Source organism: Argiope bruennichi, chromosome X1 (assembly GCF_947563725.1).
Source record: "Argiope bruennichi chromosome X1, qqArgBrue1.1, whole genome shotgun sequence".
Taxonomy (NCBI): Eukaryota; Metazoa; Arthropoda; class Arachnida; order Araneae; family Araneidae; genus Argiope; species Argiope bruennichi.
The window spans coordinates 89,780,278-89,807,157 of NC_079162.1; the positions used below are offsets into that span (position 1 = coordinate 89,780,278).

Consider the following 26,880-nt stretch of genomic DNA (forward strand, 5'->3'; position numbering starts at 1 on the left):
TATGTAACGGGTGTATGCGAAACGGCAGTTAACAAGTCAGAGAGATACTGCTAAGAATGGTTTCTTATCAACAAATGCTTACGTGTGAATCATTGTTTGATCAGCTTAATTAAAATGAGGATGCAGCAATCAAACGAGACGTCGGAATATCTATGTCAATTGCCAACTTATAAAGAATATGCAATTTGAAAGTCTTGGTAATCGTTTTGGTAAGAAGAGTAATCTTCTGTCTCTCTCTCTCTCTCTGTCAGTATCTAGAGATGTTTTTTTTTTTTTTTTTTCGAGAAAATAAAAATTTATTTTTATGTAATACTTTTTTTTTTTTGTATATATATATTGTTCACCTTTGTTAGTGACCTTTCGCCTTCCTTCTTGCTGATAGAGATACATAATCCACGATTTTTTTTTTGAATAACAAATAATATTGCTATTGTTATTTTTAAATATGCGTTCCAAATATCTGTTATTCCAATCATATTATTAATTATAAATTATTACTTAATATTAAATATAAAATTTATTAATTGTAATTAATACTTAATTTACTAATTTCAGTAACGTGTGATTGAATTAATTTATCTGTTTCAGCTTACTTCTTAAATTTTATTTTTTTCTCAAAACTATTTATTTAATTTATTTATTAGAGTGAACCATTTCCTGGAAAAGGTGAGTTAAAAATATATGTCATTTCTTTAAAATGTTTACTTTAGTCCTATATTCTACCAATAGATGGCGCCAGCAGTAAACAGAATACATGTAATCAAAGTCAATCATGTCACAAGCAATTAAAAATGATCTGTATGGAATAGTGCATCATCAAATACGAATATCGGTCACTCCCGTAAAGTGGAGCGGTGACTTCGCACTTTCCAGTGAAGCCTCGCACTTTCCGGTGAAATCACCTCCCCGATAAATTTCAATGATATGCAATTCAATGATACGATACGATAATTCCAATAACCGGTCCGTTCACTTTTCAATCCAATCACAGATTTCTTTCGAGAGCTTCCATTGGACAGATCGTATCGATTGTTACTTTGCAGTGAAGTCACCGCTCCGGCAAATTTCAGTGATATCGTATCGATTGTTACTTTCTATCGTAATCGAAATATCATCAGTAAGATCGAAGATCGTATCAAGGATTTGAATCACACCCCTCTTTGAAAAGTATTGATCACTTGTATTTGTGACTTTTTGATATTTGTTACGTAATAACCGCTCTTAAAATATTCGTCATCCCTACTTGCTGACAATCCCGTAATTCTGGTACCCTGGTAGCAAGTTCTCGGTTTCGGAACCGGAAGGTTTCAGATTCGAGGCTTAATTTTACCGAAGAACAATCGTGTAAACGAATTTAGTGCACGTGAAATCCATCAAGGCTAAATGCCCTCCCGCAGATATAGCGCAGAAGTTTGGAGAGGGAGGAGGCTTGCTCAGTTGTCATCCTCGCGATCTAACCGTATTTAAAATTACGAGGTCGTTTCCAAATTATTTCTAGTGTTGCTTTAAAAACGGGATATTAATATAACTAAACTGAGCCATAATTCCACGTTCTCAATATTGTTGGTTTTCATAGGCAAAAAACTGAACAAAATGCGATCTGATATCACCATAATTGATTTTTAAAATTATTCGGAAAAGTTTTAAAAACTCATTAAATAGTAATCTGTTGGAGGGAAGTCAAGACTGTATGGTGGTTGTGGCAACACATTCCAAATATTATTGGCGAATACCAAAGGTGTATATGGCCTTGCATTATTAGCGTAAAACATAATATATCCTCGATTTGTTAATACTGATTGTTCTTCTTTAATTGCATTGTTCAGTTGAACCTGCATGTCAAAACTGATAATCTAATTGTGAGGAGAAATTTCTAAGACATTTGTTTTGTAAAAATCTATAAGACTGCCAACAAAATCTTTCATTATCAGTCTAGAGGAATCTATCAGCTCTACTTCACCTTGCTGGCTGCACAATTATTTTCGTTTGACACGTTGGCGTAGTGAAGGCAATTCATGCCCGGGGCATAATTATCTTTACACCACCTGCTATCATTTTTGGTTTAATAAAGGTAAGTGGCTCAAGGGGGGGGGGTCCTCTCCTTCATCGTATTTAATTTAGAAACTGGCATAGTCGCTCTAATGCTTTGTCTTCGCAGCTCTCCCCAAGATTGACACCTGGAGCATGTACAGCCCCCCTGCCCCCAGTTGCTACGACAATGACTAGACATTGTTCTAAACAACCCATTTTTCATCTTCATTTATCAAACGTTTCAAAAATATATCATTTCCAATATGTTTCATGAGCAAATCGTAGATGCCTATGCCTTTTGTTAAGTCAAGGAAAACAATAAAAAATTTGTCGAGTCAAATCATTTTAAACACTTTTCGATATAAATTTGGTAAACATAAAATTCATATGCGAACGCATGAGCTGTGCTATAGCGATGCAATAAACTTACCAAACCAACCTTTCAAGGCTTCTACTGCATATGCGGAGTGAGTTTGATCAATTCTGACAAACAAAAGAGGGTGATAGAAGAGCCCATGGGGATCATAAAACAATATAGCAACACTGTTCCATCTCCAACCGTTTGCGAGTTATAGCGAACAAATTGATTTTGCTCGAAATCGTGAAAAAATCTAAATGTAAAAACTTTTGGGCATATTCTTACGCAAAGTAAGCACATATTTTGAAAGAACGGTTTAAATCCTTTAAGATAACACCAGTTTACATGGATTTAACATGGACACATGGATTTACAGCCGAATAATATGCGCTGAAACGTTGACGAAATTCAAAATCAAAATGTCACCAAAATGTTTAATTCTTAATTCCGAAAAACCGTACAATCTACAATTTGTCAAATTTACCAAAAACTTGACCATACCATCGGCTTTCGAATGAGACTACCATAAACCATATAAATGTTTTATTTCAGGAGAAATTAAGTCTTTCGTTGCATCATGGAGATCGGTGCTCATTGAAAGATGCATTCGATAAAATTCGCCAAGCAAAACAATTACAGATAAAGGGAATCTACGAAAATCAGCTGTCATTAACGTTTTCGGATGTGCAGATGTGCTGTAATTTACCTTTGCGTACATCACATACATGGGTGCAAAAGGCAAGACGGGTACAAAAGCATCATTAGCTTGTTAAACTTTTAGATTTTTGTTGCTGCTATTGATTCAACATTTCAGGACGTCGCTTCATCTTGTTCAATTTTTTTTTTTTTCCATTATTGTTTATTATTACTTGCCTCTTAACGGGTACGTCTCGTTTTACAAACAAAGAGCATGCAGGTATTCTCTTTATGTACAAATTTTTTTATGGTAACTCTCGAGGAGCCAAGAAAGAGTATCGGCTGCGTAACTCAAATAGTCGCACACCTAACCCTGTTGCATTTGCCGCAGTTCACTAGAGGCTAAGGGAGACTCTGGTTCAGTAAGGTGTTTGAAAAAAGTGAGAAACGCTGATCCATCATCGTTAAAGAAAGTGTACTCGACACTTTAGATGAAAATCCAAGTGTGAGTCCTCAACACTTGATAGTGAAGTTGGAACTTCACAAAGTACAGTGATGAAAATCTTGCATGAAAATTAATATCGCCCATACCATTTTACACAGGTGCAAGAATTACGGAGTTCAGACATCCAAAAGCGGGTAACATTTTGCTGTTGGCTGTTACAAAAAAGTATCGAAGAGAGGCATTTCCTGAGAATGATATTGTGGACAGGTAAGTCACTTTTTACTCGAAATGGCATTTCAATTAGCACATTTGACATCATCCGCACCTAGTACGAAACTCTTCGTTCCAGACACGATTCAGATTAAATGTTTGACTTGGAATGATCGGCGATTGCTTAATTGGTACACATGTTTTCCAGGGTCATTTGACAAACAATGCGTATCTGTAATTATTTTAATGTCATCTACCAGGATTACTTGATGTCATTCCTGCCCCCAAACGGCGGGAAATTATTCTCCAACGAGATGGGGTCCTTATACATTCTTCAATGGCAGTTCAGGACTTTTTAAATGAGCATTATTCACGGTGTATTGGTCGTAGAGGCTAATGCTTTGGCCAACTAGATCGCCATATTTGACTCCTCTGTTTGAGGGTTTCTCAAGCAAGAATTTTACCGTATAGAAGTTGCCAGTTTTGAAGACATACATAGTGAGCTCGATGAGAAGACATTATGCGGGAACTATTAAAAAAAGCTGTTAAATCCATTCGGAAAAGAGCAAGAGCTGTATTAACTGTGGTGGCAACCAATTTCAGTGGCAGCTTTAAATTCTTCATATTGTTTTTCTCAGCATCTTTTTCGTATTTTTGCATATTTCTTTGTGAAAAATCATGCTACTTTTTCCCTACTTTACTTTCTTTTATACCATTCTCAATAAAAGTGTTATTTTTCTAATTTGACTTTAAGCCTTTTTTTTTTTTTTTTTTTTTTTTCCCTACTTTAAATAGCAGGATGAAGGAAAGGAGGAAATTAAAATGAAGAGTGGCAATGGTCCCCTTTAAGTTTTCTTTTTTGATGATTGCAGATTTCAGGGATGAATTGCCTACGAGACTTACTTTCTTCTGAAATAAAACATTTATATGGTTTATGGTGGTCTCATTTGAAAGCCGATGGTATTAGCAAGTTTGGGTAAATTTGACAAATTGTAGCTTGTATGGTTTTTTCGGAATTCAGAATTAAAACATTTTGGTGACAATTCGATTTTGAATTTCGCCAACGTTTCAGCGCTTATTACTCGGCTGTAAATCCATGTATTTTCATAAAACTAGTGTCATCTTAAAGGATTTAGTCTATTCCTATGCTTACTTTGAGTCCAAAAGTTTTTAAATTTAGATTTTTTTACGATTTTGAGCAAAATCAATTTATTCGCCATAATTTGCAAACGGTTGGAGATGGAACAGGGTTGTTATAGTGTTTTATGATTCCCTTGGGCTATTCTATCGCCTCTATCGTTTGCCAGAATTGATTAAACTCACCTTATATATTAATTCTGATTAATACATGATTTTTATTGAATGACAATTGTAGAGCCATTACGAAACAGTTTTATGACTTTGACTTTTCGAAAACTTGAATTTTTTTTTCACTTGTAATTATAACAGATTTTTCAACAATAAATAGCAACTTATTTTGTTTTGAATGCATACAACCAGATTTATTCTTTGGGGGCATTCATTTGATACTCACTCTTATAACAATGCCAGATATAGAAAGACTTCAAAAGTTTAGCTTAACTACATTAACTTCTCATCGGAAAGAAATACAAGAAAATGGCGTAGCGATGGCAAGAGGCTCTCGGGGCATAATATAATTTTTTCGTTCTTATTCGCTATCATTGGTTCAGTAAGTATAAAGGGTGTCCAGGGCATGGCATTTTCATTTCGCCCCTTCATAATAATTCAATCTTGAAAAAAGTGCATGAATACATTAATGATTTGTCCCGGTGGGCCCCATTAAACTGCCGCCAGGGCCATTTTTAACCCCTGTCGCTACGCTATTGACACAAAGGCTTTTTCGGATTGGCCTTGTAATTTGATGTCAGATCAAGAGGGACACATGAGTCAGCACTTCCTATACAAACTTTTATGCCACATCAGGAAGCGATTTCAAAAGAGATTACTATCACTTTTGAAGCACATTCTTTCAAACTATTTTCCGTATAAAATATTGCATATCTTCTATCCAAATTACCACTGATACTTCTTTCCAGTAATACTGTATTATTCCTGTCATCCGATGAATAACTTTTTTCACCTTTTCAATTTTTTTAAAATTTAAAATTGATTTTTATTTTAATATTATTTAATATTTTTATTTTAATAAATATATTCAGAAAAATAAAGCATCTTATTAATTGTTATATAAAATCAGTTTTTAAACTTTCTCTCTGTCTTGGCTGAAAATAACTAAAGGACAGATATTTCGAATTCTTTGTGCTTCTGATTATAAGTGGTTGAACCATGGTGCCCTCTTGTGCATTGAAAGTGATTTAAAATTTAATTTAATTTTTGCTTTTCATACATCTCATTAAAATTTTGAATATCTTTTTTTCCAAAAATAATTCATAATTAACTCCTTTTCCTGGTATATATTTTGGGTATATCAAGAAAAATTAGAGAAGGGGAGGGGGACACTGTTAGAGCTCTCTATTTAGGCTTTATATTTCCAACTAATATACATTTTGTAAGAAATTTAACACATTGCATTAAAATAATACTTACTATGATTGAGACTTGAGCTTTAGCCAAATTTTTTTAATTACTCAATACAATTCTTTACTGCAATGTCTATCCGTTATTTTCATATATTATCCAAACTATAATCTACCTCCTCCAGTATTTCCTCAAATTCTATGCATAGACAAGAAATTAAATTATTTGCCATGATTAAAAGAGCTTAGTACACACGAAAATAGTGGAGCTGCATTACTGGGATGTGTTGTAGCATATTCTTTTAGTTATATTATGCTCATTTATTTTTTCATACATTTATTTCTTTCATAATTTTCTCACATTCGTCGTTCTTAAAACGGCATAAATAGTTTCGTACCTCTGTATCTGTTAATCATGTAGTTATGATATCATAGCTTAAATTTAGTGTTCATCTTGTATTTAGAGAATATGCGATTGATGAAGAATAGTGTTCTAAGAATTCCCAAGTCTATATATTTAAAATTACTTGTAAAACGAAAGAAAGAGTAGCAACCATTATTCAGATTTTGACAATTGTTTCATAAAACTCATGACTTCTATGTTTGTTTTCAATGACTGTCTGCCTCTACCACTCTTTACATATTTTAGAGGTATTTCAAAAAGACTATTCTTTGTGCATTCTCTACAACAAGACAAAGTTCCCTGGCCACAACAACTTTTAGCAATGGGCTGGTTGGCAGGAAAAATTGGTTATGTGGAATAACAATTACATCTTTTGTATGCAAATTCATCCTATTAGCTAGCACAGTAAAATAATTTTTAAAAAATATTGATAATTATGTTTTTTTATTCTATTTTAGAAGTCTTATATAGGTATGTTCATTAAACTATATGCCCCACTAATTCTCCATAAAATTTGAAATTTTGTTTGTACTAAGTCCCATTAAAATGTACTATCTGCCCCATAAAATCTGAAGTTTAATTTTAAATGAAAAGTTAATTTTCAATTAATTTAGAAACATTGCTTGCTGAAGTGAATCACATTCATTACAAATATAATGAAAAAGAAAAAAAAAAAAATTCAACTTTGAAGTTCTGCATATACTATAGTATAAATTTCATGATTGTTGTAAATATATTAGAGGATTATGCAATAAAAATTTCTCTGGTTCAATAAAAAAAAAATGTAGCATACTAAGAACATCAAGCTAAAAGATAACATAAAAGTAATAAAATAAAATTTTTAAATTTCAGAATTCTCACTTCTGTAATTGAAACAATAATTAAATTTTAATAAAAGCATGCTTTAAACCAAAAAAATTCTTCCATATGGGAAAAAAACAACAGAAGAATAAAATATTAGTATCAACAATGAAAATCTTAAATTAAAATATATTTAAAAACATATTTAAAGCTTAATTAAGTCTAGACAAAAAAAATTATAGTAACTAAATTGACACCACTAAAAATGTTTTTTTTAATTTTAGAATGGTTTAAAATTAAATTTTATGCTATATTATTTACTAGCCGCCTTTGGCGACCAGCCGGTTCGCCAATCTTAATTTTCGTTAAAATTTTAATAATTAAATATTTTATGCAATTTCTACTTTAATAGCTTCTTCATCAAAATATTTTAAAACTTCAAATTTTGATTATCATATAATTTATTCATAATATTATAAAGGCCTTCAGTCATAACGTAATATGTATCTCTCTCATTTTCTGTTAGCACCCGTAGAATTTATGCTTTAAATTAAAGTGGAAAGAATTTATCTTCAATTAATATAATAATATTTTTTACTGAAACAAAGCATTTTTTTATAATCTGATTACTGAAAATAGAGTCACTCAGCGTTTAAACTTTCTGGGCACTAAAGAATATTTTTTTTAAATTTATGTAATATCTCAAGAGTTGGTCAACAAAATTTTCTTAGATTCATTATGAGCAGATCGATTCATTAACAATGTTTAAATTTAAATGCATCAAACACTAAGAAAATAAAACGAATCGTTTAAAATAAACGGTTGAAAACAGGTTTTAAAAAAACTACTTAAAAAACGTTGTACTTAAAACTATAAGCATATACATGTTGTCATGGCAACAATCAGAACAGAATGCGCATGCGTGAATTTTCTTCGCCGGTTACGTAACGCAAATACGTGATTTTTTCTACGCCAGTTGGGGTAACGCTATGCGGATTAGAAATTTTTAATTTCCTTTATTCTGTTTTATTTTAATTCAAAAGTACTTCAGAATGAATCTGAAAGATTGATTCATTAACAATGTTTAATTTTAAATGCATCAAACATTAAGAAAATAAGCAGAACCGATTGAAATAATCCGCCGAAAAATTTTAACCCTAGCCTCATTACTGTTGGGAGAAAAAAACAACGGAAGCCTTTCTCGTTTGGCGCTGGGGATAATGGAAAATTTTTTTGGCGGAAAAGTTGGCGGTGGGAAAAATGGAAGATTCTTTTGGCGGGAAAGTTAGTTTTTAATTAATAATTAAAATTCTAATTAAAATTTCAAAAAAAGGGACCCCAGGTGCACATTCCCGACCTCTAAGGTATACATGTACCAAATTTGATAGCTGTATGTCAAATGACCTGGCCTGTAGAGCGCCAACACACACACACACACATTGAGCTTTATTATAAGTATAGATACTGAAGTTATCATGCAAAAATATCCAAAATCCTGCTTACTTTTGAATTAAAATTTGTTCCAAGATACACATTTTCTCCTCACAAGTATACATTTTCAAGTTTAATAGTTCTAGACCAAACAGTCAGACTTGCAGACTGACAACACACACATTCTCCATTATTACTGGTAGATATTATGCCTGTGATTAAAAACCAAGCATATAAGATTTAGAAATTGTCGGCTCTTCATCATTAAATGCAGTTTGAAACTAACCCATCTTATTTTATAACTATGTTAGATAAAAGCAGAAGTAAAAAAGAACTGTAATAAATTAATTTGAAAAATTACTACAATTAATAATTGTAAATTTATTAAAGTAATTCAAAGGAACATTTACTGCCACTAAATTTTCAAATTAAAATTAATCTTGTATTTTTACAGCAGCATTACAGCATAAACTAAGGTTATAATAATGAGTTGTTCACTGAAAGTAAATAAAAATAAATTAAAAGGACAAAAAAAATGTATCAGAGTAGACAAATTTCAACTAAGGACAATGAAAACACTTTTCCTAAAGCCATAGTTTCATGCCTGCTTAGTTCAAATCCATAAAACAGCCAGTTTTAATTTTATATTAAGAACCTACATTAAAAGCAGTTTTACTTTAGGTTAAGGGATGAGTTCACTGCTATAAAAGAAACATAAATTTTTTTAAATTTTTTTTTGAAGAACAGTCAACAAGTAACATTGTGTTCTTAAAGTCTGATATTAATTATATATATTTGCATCTGTCTGATTTTTTTAAACAGAAATTCAATTGTCATTTAAATAGGATTTCTTCTGTAGTTACCCAAGTGCATTAAGCAGAAAAATGAACATGAAAATGTTAGTTCATATTTAAATATACATAAAATGACACAATGAATAAAGGGAAAAAAATCTACATATTTTGTCCTTTGCCAACTAAAAATAAATAATCCTAATTAACCAGCAACATCTGCACTTTACCACAAAATCTAACTATTTCACTAATTATAGAAGTTAATATGAGCTCTCGCTTATTTTACAGAAGAGGTCATGTTTGACATATTTCATAGACAACATGAAAAGCTGCATTGTAATACTCTTGTGGTATATTTTGAAAATGAAATTCTTACATCAATACCTCAAAAATAACAATTTGAAGCATTCTAAGTAAAATAAATAATAAAGGAAATTTTATATGTTTGTATTCTTTTTCCATTGAATAATCTATTTGTCCACTGTACTTTCTTCAAAATAAAATATCAATTACATAAATTTCTTTTACGTTAAAAAAACAGATACAGACTCAACAAATATATATATATCAGTAAGAAAAAGCATTAAAACATCAGGAATTTGAGAAAAAATAACATACACACACTGAATAAAAAATATTCATTTAGAATTTTAATGGATACTTAAACTTGAGAATCTCACGTTTATACATTTGAATATGAAAAAATGTTTGTAATGTATCACTTGGTCACATAAATTCTATCTAAACATATGTATCAAATTACAAGACATTTGACTATCATTGTCAATTGACAATGCTACATAATGGTAAAACACATTTTATGAATATATAATTTTAATTCATATCCTGATTTACAAAAAGCCAGATTATAAATAGAAAAAAATGAAAAACAATTAAAAAAACTCTAATAAATAAGCATATACTGCATAATGGTGAGTTTGAAAAAATGAAATATTTATACAACACTCTTTGTTTCTAAAATAGGTAATAAAAGGTTGGTTCTAGGTAATAAAATTGTGCATTTATTCAGTATAAAAACAATGAAGTAATTATAGAAAGGAAATAAAATGATTAAAAAATGTTGGATGGTGAAAAGTGGTAAATGAATTATATAATCAATTTCTTTCTTCTGGAGAGGGAATTCTGGCACGTCAATGACATTGTCCACGCCCGCGACCTCGTCCATGCCCGCGACCTCGTCCACGCCCTCGGGCAGCTAATATAATAAACAGATATATTAAGTATAGGTCTATAGGTTAAGTATAGTAAGTCTATATTATATATGCTTTTTCTATGATAAAGGAAGTATTCATTGGATTTTTAAATAAAGAAGTTGTGTTTAAAAAAGCATTCAAGATTACAGGAAGAATTTAATTTTTAATCATCATTAAGATTTCTTTGTAAGAACTATGAGCATCCAGAGACATAGTCTGAATAAAAGGCAGAAAGTTAGAAAAACAGAGGAAGAGAAAAATTCGATATATACAACTTACAAGGAAATTTAACGAAGATATTAGTTTCAGTGTTTGTAGTCTCAGCGTGGGAAAATAACTTTAAAAGTTTAAGTGAAGCCTGCATCCAAATAATTAAAAAATAATTTCTAGAACATGGATAAATTGATATTATTGCATATACAAAGATGCGCAAACAAACATTGACGTGCATATGCATGTATATTATATAATTATTTTTCCCTCTAGTTTTACAAAATATTTGCTTAGTTTTATATTATTATATGAACTTATAGATTGCTTTAAAACATTTTACACTGCAGACTTTAAGTTTGCCTCTTGTGTCAAAAAGATAATTGACATTGTTTTTTTGTTTTTTTTCCTTTTGGGAAAATACATTAACTTATTGCAATAAAGTTTAATTCAAATTAATCTAGTTTCCATAAAGAATCTCCTCCAAAGTAATACAATCTTAATAAAGTATAGTAAATTTCAAAAAGGAAAAAAAAAAAAAAAAAAAAAAAGATCAAACGCCTTCATCAATAATCATAATTTAAATAGAAAGATTCACATTCAACTATCCCAAATGCAAAAACATACACAAATTATGACAACTTGAATTATTGTTGTAGTTGTTAAAAATTTAAAAACAATATTCAATACCAATTCAATATCAAATGTTAAGACGTCTATAAATAATTTTTTTTTCATCCACATAATTTTCATAAACTTTGTTAAAGAATTTACAACAAATAGGACAGTCTGGTTTCAAGTAATTTTAGCCACTTACAAGTAAATAATAGGACCTTAACATATAGTTTGCTTTAAAAAATTTGACACAGCAGACTTTAAGTTAGATAGACAATGTTTTTGATAAGATAGACATTGTTTTTGTTTTCTTAACTTTTGGAAAAATTTATTAAATTATTGGAATAAAGTTTTATTCAAAGTAATCCAATTTTCCTAAAGGATCTCCGCTCAAGTAATACAATCTTAATAAAGTACTGTGAATTTCAAGAGCAAAGTGGAAAAAAAAATACAATACCTTCATCACTAATCATAATTTAAATAGAAAATTTTCAAAACGAAGTTCCATATTCAACTACCCTAAATGCAAATATATACATAAAGTATGAAAACTTGAACTAATGTTAAAGTTATAAATAAAAAAAAAAAACTCAATATTCAATATATATTAAAAATGAAATGTCAACATGTCCATAATCAATTTTTTTTTTCATCCAAATAATTTTTATAAACTTTGGTAAAGAATTTACAACAAATAGGACTGTCTTGTCTCAATTAATTTTACCCACTTACAAGTAAATAATAAAATAACATATCTGTTCCTTTAAAAAATTTGACACTGCAGACTTTAAGTTTATCGTCTTATGTCAAAAAGATAACAGACATTGTTTGTTTGTTTTTACGTTTTGGAAAATTATATTAAATTATTGTGATAAATTCAAATTAATCCAACTTTCCTAAAATATCCCCTCCCCAAGTAATACCTGTTACGTAAGCATGTTGCCCCGCCTCTCACTTGTAACGCCCTCTAGCGGTATATGTAAAAAACCATCAGTCTTTGTAACATCATCGACGTAGCAGCACGCCGAAAGGCAAAGCTCAAACAAACTTCCGAAAGCGGAGAACCAATAAAATCTTTAAATTACAAAAAAAGGTCTGTCATCATTATTGAACCTCTCCATTCTGGTCCTAGCGATCCGGAGACGAATTAGCAAAAATATGGAAAAAAACAAAACTCAAAAAGCCAAAGAGTTAAATAGAATCCGTGGAAGAATAAAGGCGAAACTAACATGTGTTAAAAAGTTTGTTGAAAGTAGTTCAACGGTTGAAGAAGAAAATAAATTCATATTCAGCTGTCAACAAAAGCTGGCAATTGTGGAAGAAATAAAACAAGAATTAGAAATTTTATTCAAGGATTATTTAGAAATCGACGAAGATGAAACGCTAAGCCAAAAGTGCGATCAAGAAATGTTGGATATCGAAGAAGAAAGAAACGAATTAGAGGTAAGTTTGAAATGCTTACTCTCTAATTATAATGTTAAGGAAAATGTAATTCATAATATAGATGATCAAAATTCAAATTTGAAAGCTTATATGAATCATATTGAATTAAAAACGAAACTTCCGGAAATTCCCTTACCGTTATTTTACGGAAAAATGGAAAAATTCAGTAATTTCAAAATCAATAAACGATAATACCGAATTAACGAATGATCAAAAGTTATTTTATTTAAAAGCTGCCCTCCGTGGTGAAGCTAAATATATAGAAACAAGTGACGATACATTTGAGTCACTGTTTGCTGCTCTCGAAGAACGCTTTGAAAATAAGCGAGCAGTTGTTGATATTCACATTCGAAATATGCTAAAACTAGAAAAATTAAATTTTGAGTCTGCAAAAGGCTTACGAAATATCACAGACACAATAAATAAAAGTCTGAGAGGTTTAAAAAGTTTGAATTTAGAAAGTAATGACTTAACAAATGCTATATTAGTAAATATAATATTAGAAAGACTTGACAAAGAGAGCAGAAAGGCATATGAAATGTCCATCCAATCAAAACAAATACCTTCATTGAAGGAGCTCCTGCAATTTTTAGAATCAAGAGCGATGGTACTCGATCAATTAGGGAAATACCCTACAAGTAGCAAGTTCCACAAGGAATTTCAAGGCGCAATAAATAAGCCAAAAAAACTTTCTTCTTAAAGCGAATAAACTAAGTAATGTAAAGCCATGTATTTTATGTAAATCTGAACATCCTTTACAAAGATGCTCTGAATTTTTAAAATTGAGTGTTTCTAAAAGAATCGAGCTTTTAGAAAAATATGACATTTGTAAGAACTGTTTGAAATTACATAAGCCACCCTGCAAATCCACATTCCTCTGCCAAAGCTGTCAAAAATCAGGCCATAATTCTTTGATACATCTGGATCCTAAACTCTTAAGTACGCGCCTTGCAGAGGTAACGCCCCCAGACACGGGGGAGCAACTTTATGTAAACAATGAACCCTCTGGCTCGTCGAGGTTGCCACAAAAACTAACCCCTGATGCTGAGTCAGCGCTTACAAGTAACTCGAAACTATCTTCAAACATTCTATGCACCGCGCAGTTATTTATTGAAGACGCATTTGGTCAAAAAATAAAAATAAAAGCCCTGTTGGATTCAGGGAGTTCGGTAAACATAATAACTGCAGATTTGGCCAATTCTTTAGATTTGAAGCGGGAAAAGGTTAATGCATCCATCTCTGGTATTAACGGAAGAGAGTTCTTCGTTAAAAATAAATTAACCACTACCATTTTTAATGAAGACAATGATTTTTCCAGAACTGTATCATTTTTAATTATGCCTAAAATAACGCATTTAACTCCTTCTAAAGAAATTGATATCTCAAAAGTTAACTTCCCAAGTGAGATAAAACTTGAGGATGAGACTTTTCATATTCCTAGTGAAATTAATGCATTACTCGGATGCGAGTTGTTCTTTGATTTATTGAAGGCAGAAAAATTTAGATCATATGATAATTCACTCTTGTTACAAAATAGTGTGTTCGGATATTTAGTAACTGGAACAATCAACGGCAGAAATTCTCATTTCTTTGCTGGATTAATTTTTAAAAATGATAATCTGGAGAATTCTGTTAAAAATTTCTTTAACTTAGAATCTTTTCCTGGTGATAATACAAATGATTCAGTCGAATCAAAAACATATGAACAAACTTACTGTGAGGAACATTTTCTTTCCACTCATAAGAGGGATAGTACCGGAAGGTATGTTGTTAAATTACCAATAGTTGAAGAAAAACGTTCTACACTAGGCGATTCAAGAGAAATGGCGGAAAGACGTTTAAATTTACTTTGGAAAAGATTAGATAAAAATAAAACAATGGCAATACAATACAAGGCTTTCATGGATGAATATTTCCAGTTAAATCATATAGAACGAATTTTAGATTCTCCTGAAATTGCCAATAGTGAATATTATATTCCTCATCATACTGTGTTTCGCTCAGAAAGCACATCAACACCCTTGCGTGTCGTTTTTGATGCATCTGCAAATTCTAGCAGTGGAGTTTCACTTAATTCCATTTTATTGAACGGCGGAACAATTCAACAGGAGCTATTTTGCATCATCTTGAGATTCCGAACATATCAATTTGCATTTAGTGCAGATATAAAGAAAATGTATCGCCAAATTTTGGTCGCAGAAGCAGATAGAGACCTGCAAAAAATTCTGTGGTAACCTAATAAATTTGCTCCTGTGGAAACATACAGACTACGGACTGTGACATATGGAACAAAATGTGCTCCATTTTTAGCCACCAGAACACTCACGGCATTAGCTGAGAAAGAAAAAAGTGAATTTCCTCAAGCATCTGCAGCACTTCTTACTGATGTTTATGTTGACGACATTTTAACTGGTTCAAATAACTTATCAGAAACCAAGGCTTTACAACAGCAGTTAATAGAACTTTTAAGTAAAGGAGGCATGCAACTTCACAAATGGGTTTCAAACCATCCTGAATTATTAGGGAACAATCAAAACTTAAATTTTGAATTTCCAGACTTAACAGTTAAAACGCTCGGAATGCAGTGACGTCCCACATCAGACATTTTCACGTCTGAAGTGACTGTCAGTTTGAACAACAATTACTCAAAGCGGAAAGTCCTTTCGGTCATAGCAAGACTGTTTGATCCTTTGGGTCTTATCAGCCCAATTATAACCAGCGCCAAGATATTTCTTCAGAGACTTTGGCAACAAAAGCTAAATTGGAATGACACAATTCCACAAAACGATTTGAATGACTGGTTAAAATTCTTAAAAGACTTACCGGCAGTGAACCAGTTAAAAATTCAAAGATGTGTTATAATCGAGAATCCCACCACTATAGACCTACATTGCTTCTGTGATGCCTCAAATAAGGCCTACGGTGCAGTCATCTATGTGTGCTCAAAAAATAAATCCGGTGAAGTAAAAACAAGTCTTTTGTGCAGCAAATCGCGAGTGTGTCCAATCAAGGAATCAACAATACCTCGTCTGGAGCTGTCAGCAGCACTACTTTTGGCACGACTTGCATCAAAGGTCATTTCGATCTTATCAGTGACATTAAATCACGTCTATATGTGGTCAGATTCCACAATCTCCTTAGCCTGGATAAAAACTCCCCCAGAAAAATTGAAACCATTTGTTTCCAATCGTGTTAGAAAAATTAACAGTTTGTGTCCAAATTATGACTGGAGACATATTAAATCTATAGACAATCCAGCAGACTTAATCTCCAGGGGAACGTCTGCAACAAATTTGATAAACAGTCAAATTTGGTTCAATGGACCCCAATTTCTACAGTCTGAAATTCCCCATAAAAAGGATGCTGTAAATTGTAATGCAAATAATGATTTTCTGAAAGAAGTTGTGATATTTTAAATTTAAGTAACAACTATACTAAAATTTGCCGAATTTTAAGTTATCTTTTCAGATTTATTAATAATTTGAAGTGTTCTGCTGAACGCAAAAAGGGTAAGATAACAATAAAGGAAATTCAAGCAGCATCCAACTTCATGGTAAGCAAGGTGCAATCTTCTGAATTTTCTGAGGAAATTAAAGATTTGTCAAAGGGTATTCATATTAAACAAAGTAAGATTAAAAATTTAGCACCATTTCTAGATGAGGATAATATTCTTCGTGTAGGTGGTCGTTTGCAAAAATCTACATTAACTCAAAATGAAAAGCATCCTAAGCTTCTTCCTGCTCATCATAGACTTACAAAAATAATTATGGAATCTTTTCACAAACGGTATTTACATGTAGGTCGCCAAACCTTACTCCATCTTGTCAGACAGGAATTTTGGCCAGTTGGAGGAAGAAATTTGGCTAGAAAAATAGTAAATGAATGCATTGTTTGCTTCAAAAATAAACCAGTAAGTTGCAATCAATTATTAGGAAATCTGCCAGGGGAAAGAATAACTCCTAGCCCACCATTTTCAAATTGTGGTATCGATTTTTGTGGACCATTCTTAATCTATACTTATAATAAAGCTCAATGTGTGTGTGTTGGCGCTCTACAGGCCAGACCGTTTGACATACAGCTACCAAATTTGGTACATGTATACCTTGGAGGTTGGGAATGTGCACCTGGGGTTTCTTTTTTCGAATTTTTAATTAGAATTTTAAATATTAATTAAAAACTAACTTTCCCGCCAAAAAAATCTTCCATTATCCCCAGCGCCAAACGAGAAAGGCTTCAGTTTTTTTTTCTCCCAACAGTAATGAGGCTAGGGTTAAAATTTTTCGGCGGATTATTTCAATCGGTTCTGTTTATTTTCTTAATGTTTGATGCATTTAAAATTAAACATTGTTAATGAATCAATCTTTCAGATTCATTCTGAAGTACTTTTGAATTAAAATAAAACAGAATAAAGGAAATTAAAAATTTCTAATCCGCATAGCGTTACCCCAACTGGCGTAGAAAAAATCACGTATTTGCGTTACGTAACCGGCGGAGAAAATTCACGCATGCGCATTCTGTTCTGATTGTTGCCATGACAACGTTATCAATGGATGATTTAAATTAATTTTGGGTTAGTTGCATGCTTTTGTAAGTAAATTGTATTTATGTTAGTTATATATTTTTTGTATATGCTTATAGTTTTAAGTACATCGTTTCTTAAGTAGTTTTTTTAAAACCTGTTTTCAACCGTTTATTTTAAACGATTCGTTTTATTTTCTTAGTGTTTGATGCATTTAAATTTAAACATTGTTAATTAATCGATCTGCTCATAATGAATCTAAGAAAATTTTGTTGACCAACTCTTGAGATATTACATAAATTTAAAAAGATATTCTTTAGTGCCCATAAAGTTTAAACGCTAAGTGACTCTATTTTCAGTAATCAGATTATAAAAAAATGCTTTGTTTCAGTAAAAAATATTATTATATTAATTGAAGATGAATTCTTTCCACTTTAATTTAAAGCATAAATTCTACCGTTTTCAACCGTTTATTTTAAACGATTCGTTTTATTTTCTTAGTGTTTGATGCATTTAAATTTAAACATTGTTAATTAATCGATCTGCTCATAATGAATCTAAGAAAATTTTGTTGAACAACTCTTGAGATATTACATAAATTTAAAAAGATATTCTTTAGTGCCCATAAAGTTTAAACGCTGAGTGACTCTATTTTCAGTAATCAGATTATAAAAAAATGCTTTGTTTCAGTAAAAAATATTATTATATTAATTGAAGATAAATTCTTTCCACTTTAATTTAAAGCATAAATTCTACGGGTGCTAACAGAAAATGAGAGAGATACATATTACGTTATGACTGAAGGCCTTTATAATATTATGAATAAATTATATGATAATCAAAATTTGAAGTTTTAAAATATTTTGATGAAGAAGCTATTAAAGTAGAAATTGCATAAAATATTTAATTATTAAAATTTTAACGAACATTAAGATTGGCGAACCGGCTGGTCGCCAAAGGCGGCTGGTTAAATATAAAGGCCAACGCAAAGGTATTTTTCAAAAGATTTATATTGCAGTCTTCATTTGTTTTTCAACTAAAGCCATACATTTGGAAGTTACCGATCTAACGTCTAATGCTTTAATTGCAACTTTAAAACGCTTCTTTGCCCGACGCGGTAAATGTGCATGCATATTTTCGGATAAGGCAGGAAATTTTGTTGGAACAAATTCAGAATTAAAACGATTGAAAAAATTAATGAGTAATCCTGATGATACTTTAAATAATTATCTAACTACAGAAAGTATTGATTGGAAATTTATTCCCCCAAGGTCTCCTAATTTTGGAGGCTTATGGGAATCAGGTGTCAAATCTTTTAAATTTCATTTAAAGAGAGCAGTAGGTTCTATAAAACTCACATTAGAAGAATTTTTAACATTAACTGCAGAAATCGAAGGTATTCTAAATAGTAGACCTATTGTACCTTTATCTACGGATTCTAATGATATGACAGCTTTGACTCCGGGACATTTCTTAATTGGCCGTCCAATAACTTCAATTACTGAACCACAATTAATTGAAAAATCAGATAATTATTTATCAAAATGGCAAAAATTAACTAAATTAGTACAACAAGTTTGGAAAAATTGGAAACGTGATTATTTGAATAATTTACATCTTAGAAACAAATGGCAGATTGCTAAGAATAATGTAAATCTTAATGATATGGTTGTAATCAAGGATCCAGACTTGCCTCCATATAAATGGAGACTGGGTAGAATTCAAGAATTAATAAAAGGTTCAGATGGTTTAGTCAGAGTTGTTGTAATAAGAGTTTTGAATGGTGTTATTAAAAGGGGTATTAGTCAAATATGTTTACTTCCAAAAAATTAATTGGATTTATATGTGTACATGATTGTAAATAATATATACAGACTTTAACTCGTTTGTATAAATTTGTATATATAAGAATTATTTCAGTATTATTTTGTGTAAATTTATATATAAGAATTATTTCAGTATTTTTTATTTGTTTTTACATTTATTCATTTTTTTTGTAATAATTCTGTCGAATTTATTGTGATGTGTGAAATTCATATAGTGTCTCAATATTGAAATTGTGCAATTTCAAGGCGGGAGTATGTTACGTAAGCATGTTGCCCCGCCTCTCATTTGTAACGCCCTCTAGCGGTATATGTAAAAAACCATCAGTCTTTGTAACATCATCAACGTAGCAGCACGCCGAAAGGCAAAGCTCAAACAAACTCTCGAAAGCGGAGAACCAATAAAATCTTTAAATTACAAAAAAGGTCCGTCATCATTATTGAACCTCTCCAATACCATCTTAATACAGTATACTGAATTTCAAGAGCAAAGCAGGAGAAAAAAGTACAATACCTTCATCATAATTCATAATTTAAATAGAAAATTTTCAAAAGAAGCTTCACATTCAACTATTCTAAAAGCAAAAAAATACACAAAGACAAATTGAATCTCTGCTACAATTGTAATAAATTTAAAAAATCAATATCAATTAAAAATAAAATGTGAAGATGTCCACAACCAATAATTTTTAATCCAAATAATTTTCATAAACTTTAGTAAAGAATTTACAACAAATAGGACTCTCTGGTTTCAATAAATATTAGCCACTTACAAGTAAATAATAAGAGCTTAACATATAGTTTGCATTAAAAATTTACACAGCAGTCTTTAAGTTTGTCATCTTATTTCAAAAAGTAGATAGATATTGTTACTAATTTCTTAACTTTTGAAAAAATCCATTAAATTATTAGTATAAAGTTTGATTCAAAGTAATCCAATTTTCCTAAAGGATCTCCTTTCAAGTAATACAATTCTAATAAAATATAGTAAATTTCAAGAGCAAAGCGTGGGGAAAAAATACAAAACCTTCATCATTAATCATAATTTAAATAGAAAATTTTCAAAAGGAAGCTTCACATTCAACTATACTAAATACAAAAAAATACACAAAGTAAAACACATTGAATTATTTCTACAGTTGTTATAAATAATTTCAAAAAAAAAAACTCAATATTCAATATCAATCAAAAATAAAATGTGAAGATGTCCATAACCAATTTTTTTTCATGCAATGCAAATAATTTTCATTATCTTTGTTAAAGAATGTACAACAAATGGGACTGTCTGGTTTCAAGTAATTTTAGCCACTTGCAATAAATAATAAGAGCTTGACATATATTTTGCTTTAAAAAATTTTACACTGAAGACTTGCAGTTGTGTCAAAAATATTATTGACACTGTTTTTTCCACTTATGAAAAATTTATTAACTTATTGGGATACAGTTTGATTCAAAGTAATCCAATTTTCCTAAAGGATCTTCTCTCATGTAATACAATCTTAATAAAATATAGTGAATTTCAAGAGCAAAGCGGAAAAAAAAATACAATACCTTCATCCTCAATTGTAATTTAAATCATAAATTTTTAAAAGGAAGTTCCATATTCAACAACCCTAAATGCAAAAAAACACATAAAGTATGACAACTTGAACTAACGTTACAGATGTTATAAATAAAAAACTCAATATTCAATATCAATTAAAAATAAAATGTGAACATGTCCATAACCAATTTTTTTTCATCCAAATAATTCTCATAAACTTTGGTAAAGAATTTACAACAAAGAGTCTGTCTGGTTTTCAATTAATTTTAGCCACTTACATGTAAATAATAAGAGATTAACAAATAGTTTACATTAAAAAATTTTACAATGTAGAATTTAAGTTTGCCGTTTTGTGTCAAAAAGATAATTGACATTGTTTTGTTTTTGTTTGTTTGTTTGTTTTACCTTTTGGAAAAAAAACATTAACATATTGTGATAAAGTTTGATTCAAATTAATCCAATTTCCCTAAAGAATCTCCACCAAATTAATATAATCTTAATAAAAAATATGAATTTCAAGAATAAAGCGGAAAATAAAGGATCAAATGCCTTCATCAATAATCATAATTTAAACAGAAAATTTTCAAAGGGAAGCTTCACATTCAACTATCCGAAATGCAAAAAAATACACAAAGTAAGACAATTTGAATTATTGTTACAGCTGTTATAAATAATAAAAACTCAATATTCAATATCAATTAAAAATAAAATGTAAAGATGTCAATAACAATTTTTTTTCATCCAACTAATTTTAAAAAACTTTTGTAAAGAATTTACAACAAATAAGACTGTCTGGTTTCATGCAATTTTAGCCACTTACAAGTAAATAATAAGAGTTAATCATATAGTTTGCGTTAAAAAATTTGACACAGCGGACTTTAAGTTTGTCATCTTGTTTCAAAAACAAAATATAAATTGTTTTTATTTTCTTAACTTTTGGAAAAATCCATTAAATTATTGGGATAAAGTTTGATTCAAAGTTTTCCTAAAGGATATCCTCTCAAGTAATTCAATCTTAATAAAGTATAGTGAATTTCAAGTGCAAAGCAGAAATATATATACATAAAATACCTTCATCATTAATGATAATTTAAATAGAAAATTTTTAAAAGGAAGCTTTACATTCAACTATTGTAAATGCAGAAAAATAAATAAAGTAAGAAAACTTGAATTTCTGCTACATTTGTAATAAATTTATAAAAAAAAACTCAATATTCAATATCAATTATAAAAAAATGTGAAGATGTCCGCAACCAATTTTTTTTCCATCCAAATAATTTTTATAAACTTTAGTAAAGAATTTACAACAAATAGGACTCTCTGGTTTCAATGAATTCTAGCCACTTACAAGTAAATAATAAGAGCTTAACATATAGGTTGCTTTAAAAAATTTGACGCTGCAGACTTTAAGTTTGTCGTCTTGTGTCAAAATGATAATACACTCTTTTTTTTAATTTTACGTTTTGGAAAATTATATTAAATTATTCAGATAAATTTTGATTCAAAGTAGTCCAATTTTCCTAAAATATCTCCTCCCAATAAATACAATCTTAATAAAATATAGCGAATTTCAAGAGCCAAGCAGAAAAAAAAAATACAATACCCTTATTATTAATCATAATTTATATAGAAAGTTTTCAAAAGGAAGCTTCACATTCAACTATTCTAAATACAAAAAAAAAATACCCAAAGTAAGACAATTTGAATTATTGTTACAGTTGTTATAAATAAAAACTCAATATTCAATATCAATTAAAAATAAAATGTGAAGATGTCCATAACCAATTTTTTTTTCATCTGAATAATTTTCATTATTTTTGTTAGAGAATTTACAACAAATAGGACTGTCTGGTTTCAAGTAGTTTTAGCCAAATACAAGTAAATAATAAGAACTTATATTTTGCTTTAAAAAATTTTACACTGCAGACTTGCAATTGTGTCAAAAATATTCTTGTCGTTTTTTGTTTTTTTTTTCTTTTTGAAAAAATATGTTAACTTATTGGGAGAAAGTTTGATTCAAAGTAATCCAATTTTCTTAAAGAATCTCCTCCCAGGTAATACAATCTTAATATAGTATAGTAAATTTCAAGAGCAAAGCAGGGAGAAAAAAAAAAGATATAATACCTTCATCATTAATCATAATTTAAATAGAAAATTTTCAATAGGAAGTTTTACATTTAACTCTCCTAAATGCAGAAGCATACACTAAGTATAACAACTTGAATTACTGCTATTGTTGTAATAAATTTTAAAAAACTGAATATTCAATATCAATTAAATATAAAATGCTAAGATGTTCATAACCAATTTTTTTCTTCTAAATAATTTTAATAAACTTTGGTAAAGAATTTACAAAAAGTAGGACTGTCTGATTTCAAGCAATTTTAGCCACTTTTAAGCAAATAATAAGACTTAACATACATGCAAAAATTTAAAAAAAAAACAAAGGTATAACCAAAATGAAGCAAAGAATATGTATTATTACCTAAAAATGGTATCGTAAGATTTTAAACTAGTTATTGATATTCAAAGTTATGTACAAGTTTACCGTACATAGTATATTGAAGGAAAACATTGACTTGGAATGGGTTACTTTTATCAACCAATCATAATCACTATTGGACTTATTATGTCTAAAAAATACTTGTTGATATATAACTACAGAAATGAAAACACTGAATTTCGCTTTTGATAACTTTTCACTGGATATTACATTGTTAAAATTTACCACAATATGCATAATATCATCAAACGACTTTGTTCTTTAATTTTGTCTGTTCGAATGTTATAAAATCAAATCAAACAAACAAATAATCATTGGTAAATCTAAAGATTTTAGCTACACAAACTTCACATGCAAAATTAATTCACCGTGATCAACTAAGTTGAACATGACTGAATAAAAAATATATTTAATAAACGATTTTTGAAAAATAGTATATACAAAGCCCTGAAACTCGCCTTTTGATGGAAGAATGGCGGTCTTCCCAGGAATACTTTCCTGAGCTCCGGACAAAGCCATCTCGCGTAGTAATTTATTTATTTTTTCCGGCAAAATTATGAATCTGATTTGCTTCCATCTTAGGTACGTTTCTACTGATGAGCGAACAAACCCGCTTTTATATGTAACAGTAACATCAGACAAAATGCAATAATTATTATTTTGGGCCTTAATTAGTTTACCGCGAAATTCTTCACCGGTCATCACTTCCACTGAAATTATTTCACCTTCTGCTTCTTGAAGAAGTTGAGTTGGTACTCCGACATCCATATTTCACAAGATTATGACGTATAGCAAAAAGAATTCAATAATAAGTATTCACTTCTAACATAAACCGCGGTTTATGGACAAGATATGTTTGACAGCTATCAACAAAGGAAAATTCTGAATACTGTTGCCAACTTTTTAGACAAAAATGTGATGTGCTTTTGACTTCCACATGTAAGTAGAGATGCATAATCCCCGATTTTTTGAATAACAAATAATATTGCTATTGTTATTTTTAAATATGCGTTCCAAATATCTGTTATTTCAATCATATTATTAATTAAAAATTATTACTTAATATTAAATATAAAATTTATTAATTGTAATTAATACTTAATTTACTAATTTAATTAACGTGTGATTGAATTAATTTATCTGTTTCAGCTTACTTCTTAAATTTTATTTTTTTTCTCAAAACTATTTATTTAATTTATTTATTAGAGTGAACCATTTTCTGGAAAAGATGAGTTAAAAATATATGTCATTTCTTTAAAATTGTTTACTTTAGTCCTATATTCTACCAATAGATGGCGCCAGCAGTAAACAGAGTACATGTAATCAAAGTCAATCATGTCACGAGCAATTAAAAATGATCTGTATGGAATAGCGCATCATCAAATACGAATATCGGTCACTCCCGTAAAGTGGAGCGGTGACTTCGCACTTTCCAGTGAAGCCTCACTCTTTCCGGTGAAATCACCGATCCGATAATTTTCAGTGATATGCAATTCAATGATACGATACGATAATTCCAATAACCGGTCCGTTCACTTTTCAATCCAATCACAGATTTCTTTCGAGAGCTTCCATTGGACAGATCGTATCGATTGTTACTTTGCAGTGAAGTCACCGCTCCGGCAAATTTCAGTGATATCGTATCGATTGTTACTTTCTATCGTAATCGAAAACCTGCAATCGAAATATCATCAGTAAGATCGAAGATCGTATCAAGGATTTGAATCACACCCCTCTTTGAAAAGTATTGATCACTTGTATTTGTGACTTTTTGATATTGGTTACGTAATAACCGCTTGTAAAATATTCGTCATCCTTACATGTAAGCACCTAAACTAGAAATATTTCGAGCATTAAATGAATAAATTATATCAAGACTAAATCAACATATTTTAAACTTATTTATGAGATATATCCTTGTTTATGGAGCCTATCACATAAATAAAGCTTCAAAATTGTTTAATAAATACATTGGCTACTGATTCAAGGGCAGAAGACTCCTGGCCTTTCTTTTATTTTTTGAAATACTAATGAGTTTATTAACAAAATCATGGGCCTTCGCGCTTTTGATGACGATAAAAAAAAGTCTGATCTAATCAATGTAAGAGATGTAACTTTAAAAAAACTCTTCACCATCTCCGGAATATATCTCATATAGGCAAGATGGGCCATAAAATGTTCCCTCAAGTGGTACAGGTATCTTCTTACGAAATTATTTCTAAACAGCACAAACGAGTAAAATTCTATTTTAACAAAAGCACAAGCAGCTTTTCATTCCGTTTATGAACTTTGTCATTGTTATTTTCAAATGCTGTGAGCTATGCGGCTGTATTCACCAAACCGGTTGCTAAATACAGATGGTTCAACCAATGGTCAATGGAATGTACAAACGTAGTTTTACGATCAAGCATCGAACCACCAAATAGCGCTCATGTAGTCAGCTTTTCCTGTAGTTTCGACCCGGTAGGGGATCTTCATTGGTCCAAATACATCACATGATTATCACCTTAAAGTTGGCGCTTATGTTTATGTTGTTATACGCTTCCTATTTTTTTGGTTCATCAATTCTATTTACAAGAAATCAAATTTCCATTTACAATGGTTTAATGGGGTCAATTCATGTGAAGTAAAAGATGTCATGTACTTCTTGCGCATGGCATTTAAGTTTCATCCGCACCGCTTTCGTTGATCAGTCTGCCATTAACGTTCTCTGCCAAGTATGAAGCGGATTTTTTGTTTACATTTGAAGTTACAATTTTTGAGTCATTTTCTTTCCTCTTATTATATGTTAAAAGAAGAAGTACTGGTGTGCCGATAGATGCATGCTTTAATGGGAAACACAAGAGTGACTGTCATGATAAAATGTTTTCTTATTTTCCTTTCAACTATCCTGACGTGGATTGATAGCTTTGGCATAGATTTTTTCAAGCCTTCGAAGTCGGTGATATGCTCTGATCATTTTGAAGAGTTCATTCAATGTGTGTCCATTTATTAAATATAGCTGTTCCAGTAATTTGTTAGAAAAACTCTTCGAAGAAAAAAAATCGGTACGATTTGTCGTCAAAAACAACAAAACAAAATTATGAGTGCATTTCTAATTTACTTTATTCACATTTGATGAAATTTCTGATAATTTTGAATATGCTTAGAAGGTTTTAAAATGTTTACATGAATATTACATTGCATTTTTTTGCAAAATCTTATCTAAATTTAATTAATGTAAGTAAACAAATTCCTGTTTCAAAAATAACCACTGCTATAATGCTAAACTTAGGTGGAAGTGAATATTACTAGTTTTCTACTTACATTTGCAGATTTGTGATGGATTCAAAGTAAATTTATATCAAACATTTTTTTTAAATGAAATATCAATAGTTTATTGTATTTAAACTGAAATTGACTG

The 26,880-nt window shown here is 30.2% G+C and overlaps 1 protein-coding gene across 2 annotated transcripts in view; it reads right to left on the reverse strand.

The window, feature by feature from the left end:
• Positions 1–24,352, reverse strand: part of LOC129958811 (small nuclear ribonucleoprotein Sm D3-like) — a 43,662-nt gene extending 19,310 nt beyond the window's left edge. Inside the window, exons 1-2 of one of the 2 annotated variants that reach the window (XM_056071501.1) lie at positions 23,936–24,352; positions 10,236–10,823 (exon numbers count right to left, since the gene is read on the reverse strand). In XM_056071501.1, coding sequence (XP_055927476.1) covers positions 10,759–10,823; positions 23,936–24,245 — 375 coding nt within the window. In that variant the 5' untranslated portion in view covers positions 24,246–24,352 and the 3' untranslated portion in view covers positions 10,236–10,758. Of the gene's footprint in view, positions 1–10,235; positions 10,824–23,935 lie in introns of those variants that run through there. The other variant, XM_056071502.1, reaches the window with a different exon arrangement.
• Positions 24,353–26,880: the final 2,528 nt, after the last annotated feature.